The sequence below is a fragment of the Apiospora kogelbergensis genome (genome assembly GCF_038363985.1).
Source record: "Apiospora kogelbergensis strain CBS 113332 chromosome Unknown utg000007l_segment0_segment0, whole genome shotgun sequence".
Lineage (NCBI taxonomy): Eukaryota > Fungi > Ascomycota > Sordariomycetes > Amphisphaeriales > Apiosporaceae > Apiospora > Apiospora kogelbergensis.
The window spans coordinates 2,753,075-2,774,543 of NW_027117424.1; the positions used below are offsets into that span (position 1 = coordinate 2,753,075).

Sequence of the window (21,469 nt, forward strand, 5' to 3'; positions counted from 1 at the left end):
TCATGTCTACTTCTGCCGCCGGAAGTATATTGGCGTCGGGGTTTTTTCCAAATGGGTTCATCTATTTTGCCATTGCCCAACTCCAACTTCGAGCCGCCTACGGGGCCCTACCCTCCAGATGGAGTCGATGGATTGGCAACGACTAGCTATGAAGGTGTAGATTTGCCGGCTGCCGATGTGCAGATCGTAAGACGAGGTTCCATATAAGGTGCAGGTGTATAGTTTCCCTGATCTTGTAGATGCAGGTCTCTCGGTAGTCGATTCCGTACAGCATGCCTTAAGAAGGCTCAGGCCCCTCCCTCTCTCATCTATGGAAATGCTCATAACACTTCTCTATTCAGGTACATTAGCATTTTACTGCTAGAACACCCAGTATACTCTGGGGCAAGACTGAAATTGGCCAACTCATCATACGAACCCTATCTCCCTTGCGGCATCGCTGACATACACACAAAATGCACGTTCACTCAGTCCTCGCAACCGCCGCCGCCGCCGCGACCCTCCCCCTACTAGCGTCGGCGCAGGGGGCGTCGGGCAACGGGCGGACGACGCGGTACTGGGACTGCTGCAAGCCGAGCTGCGGATGGGGGCTCAAGACCAACTCGGGCAAGTTCGTGCAGACGTGCGACAAGAGCGACGGGCCCCTGGGCGGATCCGATACCAAGAGCGGCTGCGACAACGGCGTCAGCAGCGGCGCCTACATGTGCTCCAACCAGAGCCCCTGGGCCGTCAATGAGACCACGGCCTACGGCTGGGCCGCCGTCAAGCTCGCCGGCTCCAACGAGCAGACATGGTGCTGCGCCTGCTACGAGCTCACGTTCACGAGCGGGCCCGTCTCGGGCAAGAAGATGATCGTGCAGGCTTCGAATACGGGGGTGATTTGGGGCAGAATCACTTTGATATTGCGGTGAGTACGGATAGGAGTGGTGCATATATTCCATTTCCCCTTGCTGTCTTGGTTGATCCTACCTCGCCCATGAGTCGTGTATCCTGCCAAGTCGCATCTGGTCCCCCCTTTTGCCCCCCTCTTGATGATAAAGACAATGAAGGCGGTTGCTATTGGCATCGCTTTCCGCTCTCTAGTCTTCCATTGTACGAGTTGGTCAACACAACGCCGGCTTATCCAAGGACTACCTACTCATACATAGACATGCCAATACATACTAACAACCAAACTCACAGATGCCCGGCGGTGGCGTCGGCCTCTTCAACGCCTGCACGAACCAGTACGGCGCGCCGCCCAACGGCTGGGGCGCACAGTACGGCGGGGTATCGTCGCGGTCGGCGTGCGACTCGTTCCCCGAGAAGCTCAAGGCGGGCTGCTACTGGCGCTTCGACTGGTTCGCGGGCGCCGACAACCCCGAGGTCACCTTCAAGCAGGTCGCGTGCCCCGCCGCGCTCACCGCCAAGTCGGGCTGCTCCCGCAACAACGACGCCATCAACGAGACGCCCACGGGGCCTTCGAGCGTGGGCACCTGGACGCCTGGGGCCACGGCCGCTCCCACCGGGAGGGCTTCATTTTCGGGTTGAGTCAAAGAAAGGAAGATAGATACATCCATGTCGTGGAATTTTATTTGGTTCGGTGATTGCATGTCAAGACGTTCATGCCATTCGATGCCATTCGATGCCAAGTGACTATGAACTTCCGATTAAGCATGGCACGCCGCTCATATCTACGTGAAAATGATAAGCCACTGCAGGGTAAGCTGGACACTTGAGATCAGCATGACTGCACATGCCAAGAAAGCGGAAGTTCGGAAGGGGGACATTGGCCGCACAGTGCATCCGTCACGGTACGCCCTGCTGATCCCCCAGAGCTGGCAAGCCGCCAATCTCCAACGCCATGGAAACTCTGTTATATTGCATGCCAGGAAGTCCATGGTTGTCCTGCCGTGCATGCGGTAGGTGGTACGGGGACGTGGAGTGCCTGGCCGGTGAGATGGCACGGCATCTGGGCACCAATAAGAGCGAGCTGGGGTAGCCCAACCGGGACATGCCCAGAGGACGACGAGGCCCCCCGCCAGACCGGTAAGCGGTGTGCATGATGTGTGTTTGCTTGATGAAGCGAGCAGCGAGTTTGCTTGACGAAGTGAGACGAAACTCCCCAGGGGAACGAACTCAAATAAACAAGTGCAAGAAAGGCGCGGAAGGCGGAAGCAAAACGCGGATACAGTGCCGTTCTCTCGGAGCATGCAACCTGGGAAGCCTCGAAGTCTCCCATCACCTCGACGCAAAAGGTACAAGAGGGAGCTATGATCTCGCTCATTTAACACACATTGCGCCAGACACATTCCAATACTGGTTGTAGATGGTTACTGCACAGTCATGGCGCCCTCCAAGATCTCCGACTTCACAAACAGTTGCTGCACCAGCACAGGATGTGTTTCTACGACTCCCTCGCAAACGACGGCTGGCCGCCCCGTTGATGGCTCCTCTCTCTATCGTATAGATATCCACACCCACATCATGCCCTCTTCATTACCAGATCTCTCTGCCTATCCCACCAACTCGTCGACGGACCCTTGGCTGAGCCTGCGGGCTTCCAAGAGCGGCAAGAGCGACGAAATCGACATGTACGTGGGCGATAGCTTCTTCCGGACCGTGGAGCCCAACTGCATCGACGCCGAGACGCGCATCCGGGAAATGGACGCCGCAGGCGTGGACGTGCAAATACTGAGCACGGTGCCCATTCTCTTCTTCTACGACGAGCCGGCGGAGCCTGTCACGGTGCTGGCGCGGGCCCTCAACGACCACATCGCCGAGACTTGCCAGCGGTACCCGAACCGGTTCGTAGGCCTCGCCACGGTGCCTCTGCAGGACGTACCCGCGTCGGTGCAGGAGCTAGAGCGCTGCTCCCGGGATCTGGGCCTCGTGGGCGTCGAGATCGGCACCACGGTCGGTGACATGAACCTGGATGACCCGGCACTGGACCCCTTCTGGGCAGCCTGCGAGCGCCTCGGCATGGTCGTCTTCGTGCATCCGCTCGGCTACGCCCTGCCCAAGGAGAACAAGAAGCGCTGGAGCAAGTACTGGGGGTCCTGGCTCGTGGGCATGCCATCCGAGACGGCCCTGTCCATCCTCGCCATCACGGGCTCGGGCGTGCTTCTGCGTCACCCTAGCCTGAAGCTGTGCTTTGCCCACGGCGGCGGCGCGTTCCCGGCGCTGCTGGGGCGGATCCAGCACGGTTACGACTGTCGCCCCGACTTGGTGGCGGTTAACTCAGGGGGTGTGTGTCCGGCCGACCATGTCAGCCAGGGCGCTTTCTGGGTCGACTCTTTGGTGCACGACCCCGATCTGCTCGAATTCCTGTGCAGGAAGATTGGGCCAGAGCGTGTTGTCATGGGTTCGGATTACCCATTTCCCTTGGGAGGTAAGTAACAACAACCTTCCAGAACTGTACATGAATAAGCATGATTGACGAATTCTGCAGAAGTCCCTGTAGCCGGGAAGATGCTGTGTGCCGAGGACCAGCTATCGAGGTTCTTGACGTGGGAAGAAAGGGCAAACATGCTGTCGGGAAATGCTATTAAGCTTTTCAACCTCGGCACCAGATTTGAAAGCCGTTTTCACGAAAAACTTGCCGAGTTTCAACTCAAATCAAAGCCCGTGAAGGAGATGTCTGTGAGGGCGAAGGACACGTCCATGAAGAAGCTGGGGGTGGAACTAGAGCACATGGAGGTGCAACCGCTGGTAGCAAACTAGAGAGAAACAACTACTAACCCCTGAATGAGTGTACGAAGCGCTGCTTTCAAATACCAATAACGAACGGCTGGTCTATTTAACCCAGATTGAACAATTCATATGATACCACAATAATCTTGTCACAGAATAGTTTGATTAAGAGCCACAACACTTATAGATCCAAACGAACCCTTATTCCCTTGGCTGAGTCGGTTCAGCCTAGCGGTACCATTCTTGTGCGTATTATACTTAAATGCAAGAGGGCTCAAGTCCCTCTGCGGTCACTTTCTCAAATCACTTCATGGGCACTCCTTTTTTAATACCCCATATCCAGTACACCATGGGGCATGTCAAGTAGTGCATTTTGATGCTGCTGACTATACTGCTAGTTTGAGTCGATCTAACTAACCCCTTTTCCTCCTTCTGGATGCCTACCAAAAGTCTGATCATAGTACCGTGCTTTGCATTGTGTCATCCTAATCTCCCGGTACAGACCTATATCTATGACTGCGGCCATAACGCCATGCACTTGATCTCCACATTCAGCTTCGGGCTAGGCAGTGCAGCGACCTGGACGCACGTCCGCGCAGGCGCCGCCGTCTTGTCGGGCCAGACCTTGTTCCACTCCTCGTTCATGCCGGCGTAGTCCCCCGCCATGTCCGTGAGGAACACGGTGGCGTCGACGACGGCCTCGAGCCCCACGGCGCCGCCCGTCGCGCCCCGGACGATGGTGCCGATGTTCTGCAGCACCGCCGCCGTCTGCTCGCGCACGTCCAGCGAGTGGGCGCCCGTGGCCGGGTCCGTTGCGCAGCCGGCGTACGTGCCGTCGCCGCGCCGGGACGACGTCCCCGACACATAGACGACGCGGGGACTGCCGGGGATCACGCGCGCGTGGGGGTAGTTGGCTAAGCCCTGGGCTGCGGTGGCGGGCAGCAGGTAGGGGGTGCCGTTGGGGGAGTCTTTCGAGGAGGCCATGGTGGCAAGAACTCCCACGTCGATCTTGGCGGCGATCGGGCGGTTGGGTATTTATCCTGCTTGGAAGCGGTGTGTCTCAAGGAGTGAAAACAGACAGTGTGTGGTGATGCGAGCGGCTTCGATGACTGGCAAAAGCCCATTCAATATGGTTTGATACAAGGTTTATAGGCACATCCATTCGAATGAAAGTCCCGGGTTGTGTCGGCTGTGGTGCAAAGTCAACACGCAGCCAATCATGTAGCCCCTTTTCCACTTCCGCGTTTTGGAGATCCGAGGTTTTAGTCCTTCCGAAGTGCAGTGCCCCGAACCCCAACTTCCGCAACCGACTTGCAGTGCATGCTTGGGTTGTATTATCCCTCCATCCCCTCATGCCGTGCTGTATTCAGGCACTCTCCCTACAAACAGATGTGACGGCTGGTCATCTCAAATCAATCGCTGTTTCGTAATAACAAATGCGTATGAAGGGGCAGTGAAAGCCGTACGTGCATGATACTAGTTCAGTTGTAACTTGCCGTTGATGTTTCTGGGTTGGAATCTTGTGCAGCTTCCGGATCGCCAAGCCAACCCGGGGCCGACTTAAAGCGAGCCGAATGGCTATCTAGTTCTCCGAACGGCAAACAAAACACTCCCCGTTTGCCTGATAGATGCAACTTCTCGAACAGTATGGGATCGATTCAAGAAGACGCCAGCGCCGAATTTGGCAGTTCTATCATCCAGAATGCATGGTCCTGCGACACGTTGGAGAAAGCCGAGGCTTTCCTCGCCTCCCCACGCCAGGCATCGTCGGATGGGGGCGACGGCTACAAGATAAGGATGCAGAACTATGTTGGCGGATCCTTTGCAGGGTCGCCTTCGTCAGCGTCATCGACGACAACAACGACGGCCTCACAGTATATTGAAGCCATCAATCCGAAGACAGGCAGGGCCTTCGGCCAGGTCCCCATCACCAGCGCCGACGAAGTGGAGCAAGCGCTGCGGGCGGCAACCGATGCCTTCGGGGCCTGGTCCACTACGCCGGCGACGGTGCGGTCCAAGCACCTCCAACGCGTGGCCGGGCTGATCCAGGAGCATCGCGAGCTATTCGCCGTGTGGGAGAGTATCGATCAGGGCAAGACGCTAGAGCGGGCGCGAGTTGAAGTAGACCGTGCCGTTTCCAACTTCAAGTATGTATCTGCCAAATACGACCCTGTGCCGACGTACAGTTCTTCATATTTGCGGCGAATCATTACAGGCGAACGAGAAACTCCATGTAGGCTAACGAAAGAATCTACAATATCACAGCTATTTCTCAACATTTATACTACATCAACAGACCGCCGCCCGTGTGGTCGATGGCAGTAACATCTTGACATACGAACACCGATCCCCTGCCGGTGTGTTCGCATTGGTTTCGCCCTGGAACATGCCCTTGTACCTACTGACTTGGAAGAGTAAGTCAAATGAGTGACTCCTGGCCAAAATATCCTCTCGGTATATTCCAGGGGCCATCCAAACGCTGACCAAATGCTGACCAAATGCCTGCTATTTCAGTGGCGCCCTGTCTAGCCTTCGGCTGCACAGCCGTAGCCAAGCCGTCTGAGGTGACTTCGATGACAGCGTTTCTGCTGTGTGAGGTGTTCCGGCGCGCGGGCCTACCAAAGGGCGCGATGAACGTCGTGTTCGGGGATGGAGCGACGACGGGTTCGGCGTTGGTGCGCAGTCCCCTGGTCCGAGGCGGCGTCTCGTTCACGGGCGGCACGGCGACGGGCATCCAGATCCGCCGCGACACGGCGGACCAGATATACAAGCACCTGTCGCTCGAGCTGGGCGGGAAGAACCCCACGCTCGTGTTCGAGGACGTCGAGTTGGACAAGGCGGTGCAGACGGCGGCCATGGCAGCTTTTGAGAATCAGGGCGAGGTAAGCTTTTGTCATTCAATTCCTTTCCCTCCCCTTGGAAACGCAGAGAAGAGGAGGGACAAGTTCAACTGGCAGGGGAATAATACCAATCAACTGAACGCTTTCATCCCCTAGATCTGTCTCTGTGGATCCCGCATTTACGTCCAATCCTCCATCTACGACAAATTCGTCGCCGCCTTCACCTCGTACGTCCAAACCAACTACAAGTGCGGCGAGCGGGTCGGGGCTGTGGTCTCGCACCAGCACTACACCAAGATCCGCTCCTACCTCCTCCTCGCCCAGTCCGAGGGCGCGAGTTTCTCCCCACCACCTCCTCCGAGACAATCCCGCCAGCCGACCCGAGCAACGGCTACTGGATCGACCCCGTCGTCCTCACCGACGTGCCCCCGACCTCGCGCCTCCTGCAGGACGAGATCTTCGGCCCCGTGGCGACCATCAGCCGCTTCGATACCGAGGACGAGGCCGTCGCGCTCGCCAACGGCAACCCCAACGGCCTGGCCGCGGTGCTCCTGACGCGCGACGGGGCGCGCATGCGGCGCGTGGGCGAACGGCTCGAGGCCGGGCTAGTCTGGGTCAACTGCTGGCTGGTGCGCGAGCTCGGCACGCCTTTTGGCGGAATGAAGAGCTCCGGCACGGGACGCGAGGGCGGTGAGTACAGCCGCGACGTCTTCACCCACGTACGGACGCTGCATGTGCCGCTTCAGTAACCCGTCGCATCCAATCCCCGCTCCGTTCCTGCCCAGCAAGGAAAAGACGAACAGTGGAATATGCCTTACTCCACGATAGCAAGTGCAGTGAGTAGGAGGAGGTGGATTGTCAAAAGTAATTCAGGCTGCAGCAGGTCTGGTGGACTTGCGAAGCCTCTCCCCCTGGGCCAGAAGCCTCCATTACCCCTTGTGTCTTAGACAAGGGGAACGTGTATGACATAGGGTCCATGACGGTAGTAACTAGGTAACCTGCTAATGGAGAAATAGCAATATTGTGGCTAGTATTAATATCAATCTTTATATACAGTTCCTCTCACTTGTAAGGTGTGGTGGTTGGGTATTCGACCTGTCAACCTCTCCCTTGGTTTGCTAACACCTGATACTCCAGGTGTACTCCTAAGGGTTCAGGTTGCCCCATGCCTATTCCTCCGAATTCATGACGCAGTTAATGCTATGTTGGCCACCGCTTTGGTAAAGAAAAAATGCCAACAACGCCTCGTCTTATGCAGTGCTAAGTAAATCATGATGCGCATCAATGCTTCGTCGTTCCCCTAGTCACCTTCCTCCCCAATTCCTTCATGTCACTTCCGTAGTTAGGTATACGTAAAATATCCAGGCTGGGCATTTGGACGCAGGAACGGATGCGCCTCCGTGTTGAGCACGTATTTGTCCAGATCGATCAGGTCGGGCGGCGAGAAGATCAAGTACAAGTACTTGAGCGTCTCGGACGTCCAGAAGCTTTCCATCGAGTCCTTCTTGACCGTCTTCTGGCCTTTTGGCAACGTCACATCGCTGATTGCGGAAAATGCCAGCTTCGTCTCTGTGGCCTTCCGGATCGATTGAAACATGGTCCACGCCATTTCTTGGTATTCGACATTACCCGTCATGCGATACATGAAGAATATGCTCTCGATCGCTTCGGGACGAAGTATGTATTTCGGGTCCATTACGTTCTTGAACCCCTTTGGAAACCGCTTATCGCCCGTGGCTGTCCACTGGTCCTCGTCCCACGGGCATGGCTCCAAGCTGGGGCAAGGATACAAGGTAAAGGTCTCGGGCATGATGCCTGATGGGAAGGCCTTGTACGCCCAAGCGCATCCCCTGGCAATCTTCTCCGCATATTTGACATGCTCAGGGATATTAAATATCTTCCCGCCCAAGGCAAACATGCCCCCTACAAAGCAGCCCAAATGTTGCCCCTCGGCCTCGAGTTCTGGACCATCCTGGGAACTGACATACACCGTGCCCGTGAAAAGGATATCGTCCTGGTCAGGCGTCATAGGCCTGAACAAGAGATGTTTTGTCACGGCATCCATGGCGTCTCGGTACATTTTCTCGTACATAGGTTCCAGCCCACCCACCATTGCGTACATCTTGGGCAGATACTCATACAGCGAGTCGGCCAGACCCCCAAAGTGAAACTTCGTTGACCGGAGAAGTCCAAGTTGCGCATATTCAGGAACGTGGGCCACATGCCGGGTAGCTTCGTCGAGTTCTGCGTCTGTTCGAGAGCTTGGGCGACTCGGTCAATCGCGTCGTAGTATTTGTCCTGGCCTGTGAGCTGCGCGAGTCGGGTAAACTCTAAACCGGACGAAGTCACGGCCGCGGACGGATCGTGCGTGCCGGGCACCAGCAGCCCCTCCTTCGCGAGGTCGAAGTCCAGGTAGAAGGGGGCATGCGGTTGTCCGTGTCGTAGGCCGTGTAGAGCATGTCGCCGAGCTCAATGGCCTTTTCGAGCAGCGCGGCTTCCTTGCTGAGGTCGTAGGCGCTGAGCAGGCCGCCCAGATGCCGAATTGTCGTCTCGAAGAAGTTGCACGACGTGTCCTTGGTCTTCGACCAGTCGAGCGTCACGGCGGCGGCGGCGGCGTGCCGAAACTCGTCGCCCAGCTCCATGATCCAGAGAGTGTCGAGCGTGTCGACCAGCGTGGCCGCCCAGCCCCCGAACGTATCCTTGCCCTCCCCCGACACGGGGGTGAGCTCGTCGTACATCCACGCATATTTCTTGTAACTATTCCAGCTCTTCACAAAGGCAAGTCGGATCTCGGAGCGACGGCTCTCGAGGACATCGAGCCGCTCGCGGCTGGGGGCTTTGTCAGATGCGAAGTCATGCTGGAACTTGGGTAGTCGCTTGGGCGAGCCGCGAGGGAGTTGGGTCAATTTCGCGACAGGATTCCGCTCTGGCACGGTCGACCAGTCGAAACTGCTCCGGAAATACTGGAAGCCGTATAACTCCTCGCGGGGCTTGGGGATAAAAATGATAAGAATGTATAGAACAGCAATGGCGGCCACCACGGTGAGGAGTCGCGTCGGCCTGCGAAATAGGCCAGCCATAGCGACGTGGTTTTGTTCTATCAGCCGTACGACATCTTGGTGCATGAGGATGGCGGACTCGAGGGCGAGCCTACGTAATGTATGTATGTAACAGGTACAGTAAGAGGCGTCTAGCAATGTTGTGGATGTCGTCGTAGCACACACACGCAAAAGCCGACGGATCACTATGGGGCGAGAGGCGCATTTGTTTGTCATATGTTTGGGGAGAAGGGTTGGAAACAATGCCAAGCCAGATGGCGCTGGATTGTCGCTGCATTCTCGCAGCATCCTGGGGGTGAACAGGCCTCTCTGGCAAGGGTACCGCTGCCAGCCCGAGCGCCCCTGGCGTTAGGCGTGTGTCGCTGCGTGCCTGGCAGCCTGGCAGCCTGGCTTGCGCCCAAATGTGTAGCTCAGACATGTACATGCGCATACATACATAAGTCAGCCACCTGGTCACTTTCAAACGCTCGCCGTACGAGTTTTTAACTTCTTCGAATGATATCAATGTATGTATTCGGGTTTGAGCCGTATTCTATCTATAGAAAATAGGATCATATCAAAAACAATCGTCAACTTCCCTTGAGAAGAGGGGTATATCCAATCCAAAAATGCTCCAAATCGCCAATCCCTACCAAATTTCAAAAAGGCCCACCCGGGCCTGTCACTCGCCATCCACCACAAATAAATGCAACTTGTAAATGCACGTTATCCCCCAGGCCGAAAACACCGGCATTATGTTCATATCCTCTCCTTTTCTATGCACTTGAATAATGTCGTACGACCCGAATTTTACATCACTTGAAGCCCGGAAAGACACGTTTCGCAGCCAGCCTCCCTAAAAGGAGTCAGTATCCAACCAGTGCAGCAACATAGGCGAGGCGTGACTTACAAGGAGGTTTGCCGTCATCACTCGATGTCTCATCGATGGGCACAGCAAGTTCCTGCATTCGCTGCCGAGAGGTTTCCATGTCCGGATCACCAGGCTTCCCTGCGGTCAACTCGACCCTTTGCGGCCGATCGGCCGGGCTTATCTCCCCAGTTGGGGAAGAAGGATGGCTATAAGCCATCTTGACGATACTGCTTCTCGAGATTCGCCTTTGTCGAGATTGATTTGCTTTGGGCGCCTTTGCCGTGCGTGGCCGTAGTTTCTGCGTCGCCATTTCACGCCGGGCCATGCTATTTGTGATTTTGGGACAATAGCCTCTCGGGAGCATCGATCGCCGGCAAATCGGGCACAAAGAGCTGATTTCGCTAAGAAATTCGTCAATGCATTCTGGGTGGAAGATGTGCCCGCAGGGTAGCTCCCGGATGATCGTGGCTCTCGATTCAAAGTGATCCAGACATATTAGGCAGGTGGGCTGATAGTCAGTGCGAGTGTTGATTTTTGTTGAAAAGGAGCTCGGCGAGGACTGCGAGAGCACTCTCTGGATCGAGCCCGGAGATTGAGGTGGAGTTTCGAAGGACGGAACGGGCGCGTCGTAACTATATGTGAAAAGGGGAAATGTCTCGATGTGCTCTACCGGAACAGTGAGTCGCTTGATACCTAGAGCTTCAAGGTCCGTCTCGCCTGTTATCACCCTGCGCCGGAGTGATACTCGTCGTCGACGCTGCACACAGTGCATCAGAAGTGATGTGCCACCAATGACGAAAACCAAGACGCTGACGACAGCTATGATGCAAATCCATAGACTGGGAAAATTGGAATTCGTAGAGACCGAAAGTTGCGTCCAAACTCGAACGTAGTCTTGCGAGTCGACATTGTATAGCGTCGAAATATTTTCGCCAAAGGGGACTTCGCCTAGTTTCCCCGAATACAGGCTGAGCTGGGTCATGAATTCAGCTCCTTTACCACCAGGTATGGCGTATATTGGATAATGATGGTTATTTTTCCATGACCCATCCCCATCAAGTTGCCAGATATCATCGTCGGCAGGTGGCGGCGGCGAGTAGTCACCGTTAGGTAGGTAAAATATGAAGGCCCGAAGCGGATCGGATCGAGCCTCGTCGAGAAATGAAATAGCGCAATCAGCACTGATCCACGGTGCTATGGCGATAAGGTTGTAATTTGTCGGCGGAAGGTTTGCCTGCCGCGTGACATTCGCAGGAACGATTGTATCGACAACATTCTGACAGGGGTCGCCTGATGCAAGGTCCGGAACGTAGAGTAGACCCGTAATTAAACCTTGATTACCAGAAGGGGCAAAATCGCTTGACAATGTCGTGAAGTTCTCTTGAAGGTCCTCATAATATGATGGCTGCATTGAGGCTGTATGAGAAAGGGAGTCTCGATCTTTGTTCAGGGACGATTGTACTCACCGCCGATGACATCGTGAGGTTCTTAATCTTAGTGCTAGTAGTCTTCTTGCCTCCAGAATAACCCGTGGAAGTGAGCAGATACCTGCTCGCTCTGGTTAGTATTGGCCATCAGATTCTCAGCTAATATGGTGGTGGTCAGGCGACATGGGAGACAACGGGCGCGATTCGGGAACGCAAGCCACGATGTGTCTCCCGGTATTCGATGGCAATTGCACCAAACACCAGGCATTGTCGTGCATTGGCCAAAGAACGATCGATAGCAAGCACTTGGCGATATGCAATTGCCATGGTTTAATTGACCATTGCGATGGAGTTCGCGATAGGGGCTTGGCAACGACGATTGAGGGGATGAAAGAAGCTTTTTCTTGGCAGACATACACATCATTCCGAATCTCGTTGAGCGCTGTGAGACGTCAGTTGGGGGTTGCCAAGACATTGGCATGGGCGCCAAGCTGTCGCCGAGCCTGGAGAAGAGTAGGGACTCCATGCGGGGAGGGTCTTAAATCAAGAGACAAGATGGCAATCGTAGCCTCTAAAACAACGACAGAGGGCCGAGAGGGCCAAGAGAGACTTACACATGCTCGAAAATCATATTTGGCGACTTCGTGGGCTCTGTCCAAGCCCGTCAGATAGCATCCAGAGTGCTTGGCCGGCAGCTTGACCACAGCGCGTCGTCGCCGAATTGGACAGTGCTAGCTAGTTAGCACCAGAATGCGTACAACAGGCGGCAAATGAATGGGTAAGCTATTGGACTGAACTCGGGCGTGAGAGAGTATGCAATGCCAAGCGAAAGTGCCAAGAGAAAAAACGGAATGAGAGGATGGGGGGAGGGGGTGGTTAGACTCTGAAATTGAAAGTCGTAAGGCAGGTGGGCATACATAATAACCATTACCAAATCCTCTTTACACTTCACAGCATCCGCATACCCGACTACCCCCAGGAGCTAGGAACGAATGATGGACGGCACAGATGATTGGCGACCGGCGAGCCATGGCCCATATGAGAGAGAGAGAGAGAGAGAGAGAGAGAGAGAGAGATGGGCAGCAAGGGCAGCTAGGCAGCATGGGTGCTTGGGGTGGTACCATTTATCGAAGTACGTCGCAGTCCTGACCCGCTGTGACGACCTCTTGGGTCGATAGTACTTGGTGGCTAGGCCCCATCCTGACAAGCGGCCACCGGCCGAAGCTTGCTTTCTGTTAGTTACCCCAGCCAGCTGCCAGTCAGAACGACCCCAGCGTCCTGCCTTGTCAGTCGTACATGTGCTAGGTCTCCCAAAACCGCCTTTGATTACTTCGCGATACACACATCGCACCAGCTTGGAACCTGAGTGGTCGATGCATATGGGATGTGGATGGATGTTGTACATGACTGACCGAGACGACCCTCCCAAACATGGGTGGTGGGAATACTAAGTAGGATGACTTGGTGGCAGACCCAAATTGTTCCTTCTCCTTCTTTTTCCACCGCCAGCGAAGTTTGGGGAGGGGGGCCGGGCAGCCGGCGTTCTTCGGACGACGACGTCCCTTCCGATTCGATTCATATTCCGTACTGGGCTCGCTAAGTAAAGCCCTAATATACAACTCACTTCGGAGAAAAGCTTGTCTTCACTTCACACCCATCCCTGAATGCGGTTCCCTACACAACCTACCCGCATGGTGGTTGCGACGTCATTGGTAGATAATCGGCGACGATGTTGGTTTGGGGAAAATCACAGACGCTGCATAATAATGACAAGCTGAAACAAGCCGGGACTCCCGGCCCCAAAGAGACGCTCGATAACCTACTTACTACTCAGCTACTCCGTACACAAGTCAAGGCAGTCCAAAGGCACCGAGTATTACTGCATCTTGTTTTAAACCCGAATAATGTCCATTGTGTGTAACAGTACCAGACGAGCCATGCAGGATCGGATCGTTGCTCAGGAATTCATTCAGCAGATAAGATGAGGATATCTTGTTTGGTCCTTGTCGAAGGTTCGCTCATCTGCCCCACCTGCGCCAGCTGATGACTCGACAGACTTGGAGGAGGGGGCGGCTTTTGCTTTTTAGGCATCTTCATCGCATGAAGACGTGATCGGCAGGCAGGCTTGCAGGTCCCAAAAGACAAGTAAACTTACTGCAAGTTACAAAATTCCGGCATGGTAATTGCCGGCTTGCACCGTGCCGTCGTCCGGTGTAAGCTGGGAAGGGACAGCAGCTGAGTGTCACGAAGCTTTACGACGTTGCACATTCCTGGAAGTGAATCCCTACCCAAGCGCTAACTCGAGTATTCTTCAGGGCTGAAGGACACAGGTCACGTACTGCCCAATACGTCAACACGATAGAATATACTGGCAGACTGGGTTCGCGGAGTCGGGGCGTGATGCCCGGGCGATCTCCCCGGTATGAAAAGTTGAAGAGGCCGCATGACCTCTACTAGACTGACATCAATTGCATTGTCCTGGAACTGCCCCCAGCTATATACTTGCGATATGCGCCTCGCTGGAGAATCCCACAATAGCAGCAACAATCCTCACGGGTTAGACCCGCGTCCAGAGTCTTCGCTGTTGGTACGCTGCCTTGTTTGTGCCATTGAGTTTGATGACCTACTGTTCAGGTATGCAAAGGAGGCACGAGGCACGATAAATATTAAGTTTTTTTCGTGCATAGGACTCGCGGCTTTGATTGCGCTTCCGTACTAGTCACACATTTCACAGTTCGCAACTTAGTACATGGCAAACAGTTGCAGGCAGCATGAGTCGAGATCTGTTGCACGCAGCAAGCACTCATCTAACGAATATTCGTGTTTTATCATATTGAAGGGTGTATAATCCTAATTCACTCCTCCAACCGCAATGCCTCGGTATAGACTACCATGTCGCCTTCATCATCACTGTCTTCCATCTGGATGCCGGTAAACCCGTCCTCTTCACTGCCAAAATCAGAACCTGTCTCGAACTCTGTATATGGTGGGGGCGGGATACCCATGTGTGATGCGCTGCCTGCAGTTACATGGGTGCTTTCCCTGATGGCCGTGGAAGATGCAGCAGACGCGACCGTCTGTTCGCGCGTGTTCGCGGGAATAGCCTTGGACCCCTCGGCGCCCGTAACACCGGCCAACTTATCGTCCCTTACGGCCGTGCTAGTCTTCTGTTTTTGATCAAGCTTGACATTCGGGTCAAACTTCTCATTGGCCATGTCCCTCTCGCTGTGTTTGGAGGGACCTATTTGGGCCTTGTCGTCGATGTCAATCAACTTGCCCATCTCAGCGAAGTCGTCATTGTGAAGCAATATGGCATCCTGTTCTTTCTCAATTGCGGCTTGCCCGTCCTTGACATTAGGAAATCCACACCGTGTCAAGATCTTGGGCATGAGTTCGGGGTACCGAAGATGACCTGTGACCTCAGCGCTCAGGTCCAGGTTCTCGACTCCTTCGACTTCGTCGCTAATAGCCTGCAGTCCAGCAATGCCCAGCTGTGCACTCGTGGTCCGATAGAGAAAAGCCAGGATGTAGTCATTTTCGGAGTAGACATTGAAAAGCTTGCCAGAGACGACAGTCCTCATCATCTGCCAATGGCCAGTGTTCGAGGGGACCGGTGCTGCAACCAACACAACCGAATCCACGAGTCCAAATGCCTTTCTCTCAGCCAACGATCTCAGACAGGAGTAGATGACACGAGCGCCAAGAGAGTAGCCCACCAGAGTCACTGGCCTTTCACCCTGTACTTTGTTAATCAGAGCATCGGCCAGGACCTTGCCCGCCTTCTCTGATCTGTTCCGTGCCAAGCTGAATGGGTTGTCTACATTAGTGGCCATACCGATGAGGTATGCCGGCCATAATGCAGACCACAACGTTACTAGCACCGTTCTCTTTAGGATTTCGGATTTGATAGCACCCCAAGCGTAGGAGCTAACAAGCTCAGTGAGCTCAGTGCCGAGAGATAAGAGGCTCTCCATCTCGTACCTAAGCGCAAAGACCTCGGATTCGTCGCCCAGAGCCCGCCAGGGCTTCGTCACATCCGCTGCTTCCTTGAGCCAGCCGTTGACGCCGATCGTGACACGCAGGCGGCGATCATCTGGCGAGTCCTTCTTCCATTTACCACCCCACTCCGCTTTGAGGGGAAGAAATCGAAAGTCCTCAACTTCTTTGGCGTATTGGTCCACCTTCTGGCCTGTCATCCCTGCCCCGAAAGCACCAAAGATGGTCCCGACTAGCGCGCCGTTCATCCAGAAGATACCAAGGAAACTGGCAAGTCCGCCTAGCCCAACACCTCCCATCAGTCCGCCAATAGCTCCGGCTACAACCGGCGCCGCCAGGCCTCCAGTGATACCAATCACGGCTGCTCCAGCAACGCTTGCCAGGCCAACTTTCCAGAATCGACTACTCTGTCCTGCTTCTCGGCGCTTCTGGGCCTCTGCTTCGGCAGACATGGCATCTGCTTTTTGCACGGATTCGACCATCGTCGTCGCTATTGCTATTTCCTCATTGTCCAAAAACGTCGGCGGTATTTCCATGGCCGAGGCAATGTAGCAGGTCAGAGTCCGAGAATAGGCTGAATAGTTGCCGATGGCCAGCAGCAGGAGGAGCATGCTGCTCATAACCTCCTTGCGGTCGTCCAGCGGGATCGTAGTAAGACGAGTTGGGATTGGGTGATACACACTCTGGAATGCAGAGACGTTGAGAGTACTTGCGGCAACTTGCTGCGCTGCAGGCAGGCCTTGTGCCTCTCCGCCTTCTGATGCGTCTGCTGTGGTGGCGTTGGAGGGTCCCTCTCCGAAACTGAGCAGATCTTCGCCTTCGGCGGGCTCTTCTGTTTTTCTCTTCGCAAGGATTTCTACTCGCTTACGGCGCGCCTCCAGGATCTTAGGGTCATCTGGACTCGCCACGACTTCCTTCAGCTTTGCGAGCACTTCAGCACGCCAAGCGTCAAAGTGGGCAAGCGCCGCTTTGCGCAGACGGATCAAAGCCAGGCTAGGTGGTGCGCGACGCTGCTCCTGCCGTTGTTGCGCGCCAACGTGCAAATCGGCATCGTCCTGCTGCAGTCTTGGCGAGGAGGAGTCAGCATCACCGCCGCGAGGTACGAACAAAGGCGCAACGTCGTCATTGCCCTGCTGTTGCTTATGTTGTTGCCGCCGCGAGGACGAGGAGGATGCGGGAGGCGCGTCGGCCGCACTCGTTTCTCGAGCCGGGGATTCTTCAGCGCTGCTATTACTGCTCTGCGGAAGCTCGATCTGGCTGCGCATGTAGGCGGTGATTTCGACGACCAAGGTATAGTAGGCCTTTCGCCGAGCGCCGTTAAGCACCACGAGGAGCTGGCGGGGCTCGGTGCTGAGGGGCGCCATAGTTCATACTCGTCTGTACGCGTTCTACAGATCGAATGCCGAGAAAAGTAGATGGTACTTTTTGATGGCGAGTTTGAAAGTCAAAGAAAATGGATTGAAATCTCGAAATCTCGAAATCTCTATATTTTGTTCGCTCTAGTGGCATGTAACTCTGTATGATAATCTAGGCAACTACTTAAGATTAAAAATAGAACCAACTGGGCCCCCATCACTCCACCCGATCGATCCCCTTGGACTCGGTCCCGAACCAACACAAACATATACTACACAATCCATCGTGGTGCCATCGCGATATTGGCATCATGGACAATTGGAGAGTGTTTCCCTCTTATTCTCAGTATTCCATAGTTATGGCCGGAGCAAGGGAAGAGCGAGTTGTAGATCTTACGAGATGACATGCATGTGCGAAACCCTCAGAACATCTGCTGACGCCAAGCATCTTAGAGCAACACCACCTCGAAACTTATTGGGGGGGCAACTTTACTCGCTGAGCTGGAATTGACTATCTGCATGTAGTTTCAGATGGATGTACTCTGGCAGTTACTGACATGAGAATACCAGTGATATTCTCGGCTCTTCTCACCGATGAAGTACCCGATGTCAGAAAGTCATGCCATCGCTGAAGCCAAAAAGAAATGTGCAGACTAGGCGCTCATTCGCCTAGCATCTAGTCTTACCTTCCCCCTTTAAGGACAGGGATAAGAGCCCCTTACTTCTTTTCCCAAAACCCACTATGATCAGTTGCCCATCGCAGCGAAGAACTGGCCTAGCTCCTCAAGAAAGTTACGGCAAGCAAGACCATCGAAGTTCTGGTATTGCCAATTCGCCCAATGTTTGTCTACCGACGGTCAAGATTTCCACCGCCTCAGACTGGCGCGTGTCGCATGCTCGGGTATAAAGATAGTTGCCGCCCTTAAGTGAGCCGTCTATTCTCGGGTCAGACCGTTTCGACGGACCTGGCGTCTCGCTCACAGGCTGTATTTGCCTGCCCCGGAAGCCGACGTAACACGGGTAGTTCGCACTCAGACCCATCAATACGCAGCGTCGGGTGGCGCCTGGCACGTCGTCGCACCCGATAGTCATGCCAGATAAGGGGTAACGACGTGGCTATCAATCCAATACCACACTCCAGTACGGACCACATAAGCAGGCCGCCAATGTTATATGCTAAAGTTTTGCGAAACCCAAGCGTCAGCCACGAGCCGCAAAGCAGTGAGTGTTGTGGAATAAGAATACTCTACTTACCAAGTCCATGCTTCGAGTCTCCAGCTATCGCAGCACCGTAATGCAAGATATACGGTATGCGCAACAGCGTGCATATTGTTGCCAGGGCACCCAATCCCATTACGAACCCGGCAGCGAGCTTCTTGCGGACTGGCATGGACGTACGCCGCAACATGTAGACCGGGAACATGGCGCACAGCCAGTCGGTCAACACCGTGGTGAGGGTGGAGAAGCCAGCGATTACAACAACAGTTTCCTGCGAGGCGCACTTTGCTCCCTGAAGCACCTTCCAGTTGGCCTGGATGGGTCGACACTCGCCAATAGTTTCTACTTCCGTCACGACGAAGCCAACCACCGTAACGACCAGGATGCCGTAGCTGCGGAGGGGGCCGGCGATGCGGAGGAAGAGCACACATGCGGCGCTCTTAATACACACCACAACGATGGCGTAGATAGCCCTGATACGCATCTTAGTCAGCGAATGGCTCATCATCGGGCACATGCGAGTGCGGACTACTGGCAGGTCTTAGAGCCGCGTACATGGCGATGAAGAATACAAGCCCTTGGCCCTCACTTAGATAACTGGAATCTGAGGATCCGATGTCGATCAAGGTGCCATATCCACATATTGCTGTGAATCCAAGGTAGGAAGTCTAGAAAAGATCAGAATATAATAGTTAGAAAGGAAACTTGTTCTTTTTTTTGCTGCGATATTCCTCTGTTGTTACCGCCCCATGTCTCTTCTTTTCTTTTCACAGAGAAGCAAGCAAAGATGTACTTACGAGAGCCGAAGTGATGAGTAGATCATCCCAGCTCAGGTTTCTCTCCCGTAGTCGGATATAGATTCGTGTGCTTACGAAAGCTGTCGTAATATATGCCAAGACAATGCTACAGACCAGGAGGGATCGGCCTAGGCCCTGAGACTCTGGGAGTGCTGCCACGATTTTTGCTCAGCGGCCGAAGAATAATGCTAGACTCGTGTAGCTCGAAATTTCTGGACTAAGAAAGAAAATTGTATTAAGCATACTATGACCACATCATGACTGCTTATTTCAGGTGGGCATTATCATGGACGACTCACGCCCAGAATTGCGCCGGCCTCTGTTTGCTATAAATCATCCGATTTTGCAATGAGAATCCCAGTGCCCGTTTATATCAAGGATACTGTGATGTGAACGGCTATGAATAACACAATTCAGTGCACCTATTTTGACTACCGGCAAGGTGTTTCGCCTAGATTAACTACTTGAAGATCTAGCCTACATGTTTCTCACTTGCCAGGTGACACAAGAGGCCTCTTTGTGTGTTGACCATCACTGCCCTGATTGTTTCTATAGAAAGTATATGTAAGCATCTATTTGCTGGCATCCTGCAAGCAAATGGTGCTGAACCCGCCGTTGCTCGTAGTTATGTGAGAAAATAAGACTACACTCAAGCATATAATGCCATACGGGAATGTCCGTTCCGTCTACCTTGGGCTATGCTGTCTTGTATTCCTCTTGATTCAGATCGCTAGTCCAAATGTGCTTCCCAAGATTCCGTCCCTATATAGTTTTGAGATGCTTGGAGCATATCCAGGCCTCCCAATCTCTGTTACCGCAGACCTGGCTAATGGCCTTGGTACATTTGACTTGACATTAGTGAAAAATCAATTAATGAATAGAATAATTCATTTTATAGTCTACCTATAGTATGTAGACCCTTCTCGAACAAGCATTGACTGATATTCCCTCCGCGTGATGCTTAATTCAACGTGCCACCACCTCTGGTGATATGATTGACGTAGGTTATAAGATACCACATTATCAAAGCCCGAGAAAATCAAGATTATGCTTGTCAATTTCGTCAGTCACGGCTCCTCGTTCTGATCGCAAATATTTGCGCAGTCACGATGATTCACTTACAGATCAAACGGAAGTGACTAATTCTCTGAACGGCGGATCTTCATCAAATACTTCTCCAGTCAAGAGGCCTAGGAAACCAACCTCGGGCTCACTTTTTGGCGAACGTTCTCTTGAGATGCAATTCGGGTCTCATAATAAGCATGGGACGATAAGGATTATCTGACTTGTCCTTGAAACGATCTTCTGGCACACAGAGGTAGAGGTAGCCCTTTGGGAAATAGGAAAGTCTGGTTGGAACTGAGTAAAGAGGCAATTTGGTGCCCATCAGGTAAATCTCGTATACATCTAGCTTCGTAGTGTAGAACTTAAGAGCTGCAACTCGACTCTCGATGGTGACTTTGAGTAAGGGAGAGACGAGGTGGGCTTCTGGCATAAGATGCGGTGCCCATCTATTAGCCCAGATGAAACGAGATCTGCTCTCACATCTCAAGAACTCCCGCCAAACCATTGCCCGAATTCCCGGGGGGTAACTTTGGGAAGTAGGTGAAGGTCTGCTTGTCTATATTGTTGGTGCTCATTTTTCCTCCTAGTATCGGTTGCATGATTGGTCTGTAGTCGAGAATGGTTGGTGGACAGGACAGGAAAGATATTGTTCAGGTGAATTACATGGCGACAGGTTTGCGCAGTTAAAACAGAGGGAGCACCCAAGGCATATTTTAATTCGAACTCCAGAAGGAGCTACTTGGGCAACTTCCCCTTTCTAGGCTTCCATACAGAGAATTGCTAGGATACACCTTCCCGTCACTCCACCAGATTGGACGTTGCCTGATCTTCTACTATTGGCCATCTCATCACTTGCCATTCCATTGTCGTCTTTTCGCCTATCTCCGCCATCTTGCCGCCCAATCGTACAATCGGTATTCGACTGCAAGTTGAATTAGATGGAAGCTGATAAACGAATATTACGTGGATGTTGGGTTTGCCATCTTATGGATGAGGTGATATCTCCTCGGCAGATGGAACACCATGTTCGGTTTAATCAGAAACTCACTTCAGAGTGGCAAATACGATTATGGCCTCTGGATTGCATCATACTTGCCTTATTACCTGATGGGCTTTTATAACCACCCTATAATTGTTAATACACAACTTGATGCTGCTTTTGGAGTAATGTAGACCTGGACATACACACC

The 21,469-nt window shown here is 53.6% G+C and overlaps 8 protein-coding genes across 8 annotated transcripts; 3 read left to right on the plus strand and 5 right to left on the minus strand.

Annotated features, from left to right (window-relative positions):
- Positions 1–455: 455 nt before the first annotated feature.
- PG998_011243 (endoglucanase type K) lies at positions 456–1,530 on the plus strand (the record flags this gene model as incomplete). Its single annotated transcript, XM_066878059.1, has 2 exons — positions 456–875; positions 1,183–1,530. 2 exons carry the CDS (start codon positions 456–458, stop codon positions 1,528–1,530), a joined length of 768 nt encoding a protein of 255 aa, XP_066727113.1.
- A 795-nt stretch (positions 1,531–2,325) lies between these two features.
- Positions 2,326–3,702, plus strand: PG998_011244 (aminocarboxymuconate-semialdehyde decarboxylase; the record flags this gene model as incomplete). The annotated part of the gene is made up of 2 exons (XM_066878060.1): positions 2,326–3,370; positions 3,431–3,702. The coding sequence occupies 2 exons, from the start codon at positions 2,326–2,328 to the stop codon at positions 3,700–3,702; spliced, it is 1,317 nt and encodes a 438-aa protein (XP_066727114.1).
- Positions 3,703–4,182: 480 nt separating this feature from the next.
- PG998_011245 (uncharacterized protein) lies at positions 4,183–4,656 on the minus strand (the record flags this gene model as incomplete). Its single annotated transcript, XM_066878061.1, has 1 exon — positions 4,183–4,656. The coding sequence occupies one exon, from the start codon at positions 4,654–4,656 to the stop codon at positions 4,183–4,185; it is 474 nt and encodes a 157-aa protein (XP_066727115.1).
- Positions 4,657–5,319: 663 nt separating this feature from the next.
- PG998_011246 (Aldehyde dehydrogenase family 8 member A1) lies at positions 5,320–7,261 on the plus strand (the record flags this gene model as incomplete). Its single annotated transcript, XM_066878062.1, has 5 exons — positions 5,320–5,819; positions 5,938–6,086; positions 6,187–6,554; positions 6,669–6,835; positions 6,898–7,261. 5 exons carry the CDS (start codon positions 5,320–5,322, stop codon positions 7,259–7,261), a joined length of 1,548 nt encoding a protein of 515 aa, XP_066727116.1.
- Positions 7,262–7,854: 593 nt separating this feature from the next.
- Positions 7,855–9,637, minus strand: PG998_011247 (glycosyl hydrolase family 47; the record flags this gene model as incomplete). Its single annotated transcript, XM_066878063.1, has 3 exons — positions 7,855–8,646; positions 8,670–8,842; positions 8,872–9,637. The coding sequence occupies 3 exons, from the start codon at positions 9,635–9,637 to the stop codon at positions 7,855–7,857; spliced, it is 1,731 nt and encodes a 576-aa protein (XP_066727117.1).
- A 728-nt stretch (positions 9,638–10,365) lies between these two features.
- PG998_011248 (uncharacterized protein) lies at positions 10,366–11,832 on the minus strand (the record flags this gene model as incomplete). Its single annotated transcript, XM_066878064.1, has 2 exons — positions 10,366–10,406; positions 10,461–11,832. The coding sequence occupies 2 exons, from the start codon at positions 11,830–11,832 to the stop codon at positions 10,366–10,368; spliced, it is 1,413 nt and encodes a 470-aa protein (XP_066727118.1).
- A 2,871-nt stretch (positions 11,833–14,703) lies between these two features.
- On the minus strand, positions 14,704–17,208 carry PG998_011249 (YSIRK family gram-positive signal peptide; the record flags this gene model as incomplete). The annotated part of the gene is made up of 1 exon (XM_066878065.1): positions 14,704–17,208. The coding sequence occupies one exon, from the start codon at positions 17,206–17,208 to the stop codon at positions 14,704–14,706; it is 2,505 nt and encodes an 834-aa protein (XP_066727119.1).
- A 1,237-nt stretch (positions 17,209–18,445) lies between these two features.
- Positions 18,446–18,901, minus strand: PG998_011250 (uncharacterized protein; the record flags this gene model as incomplete). The annotated part of the gene is made up of 1 exon (XM_066878066.1): positions 18,446–18,901. The coding sequence occupies one exon, from the start codon at positions 18,899–18,901 to the stop codon at positions 18,446–18,448; it is 456 nt and encodes a 151-aa protein (XP_066727120.1).
- Between the last annotated feature and the right edge of the window lie 2,568 nt (positions 18,902–21,469).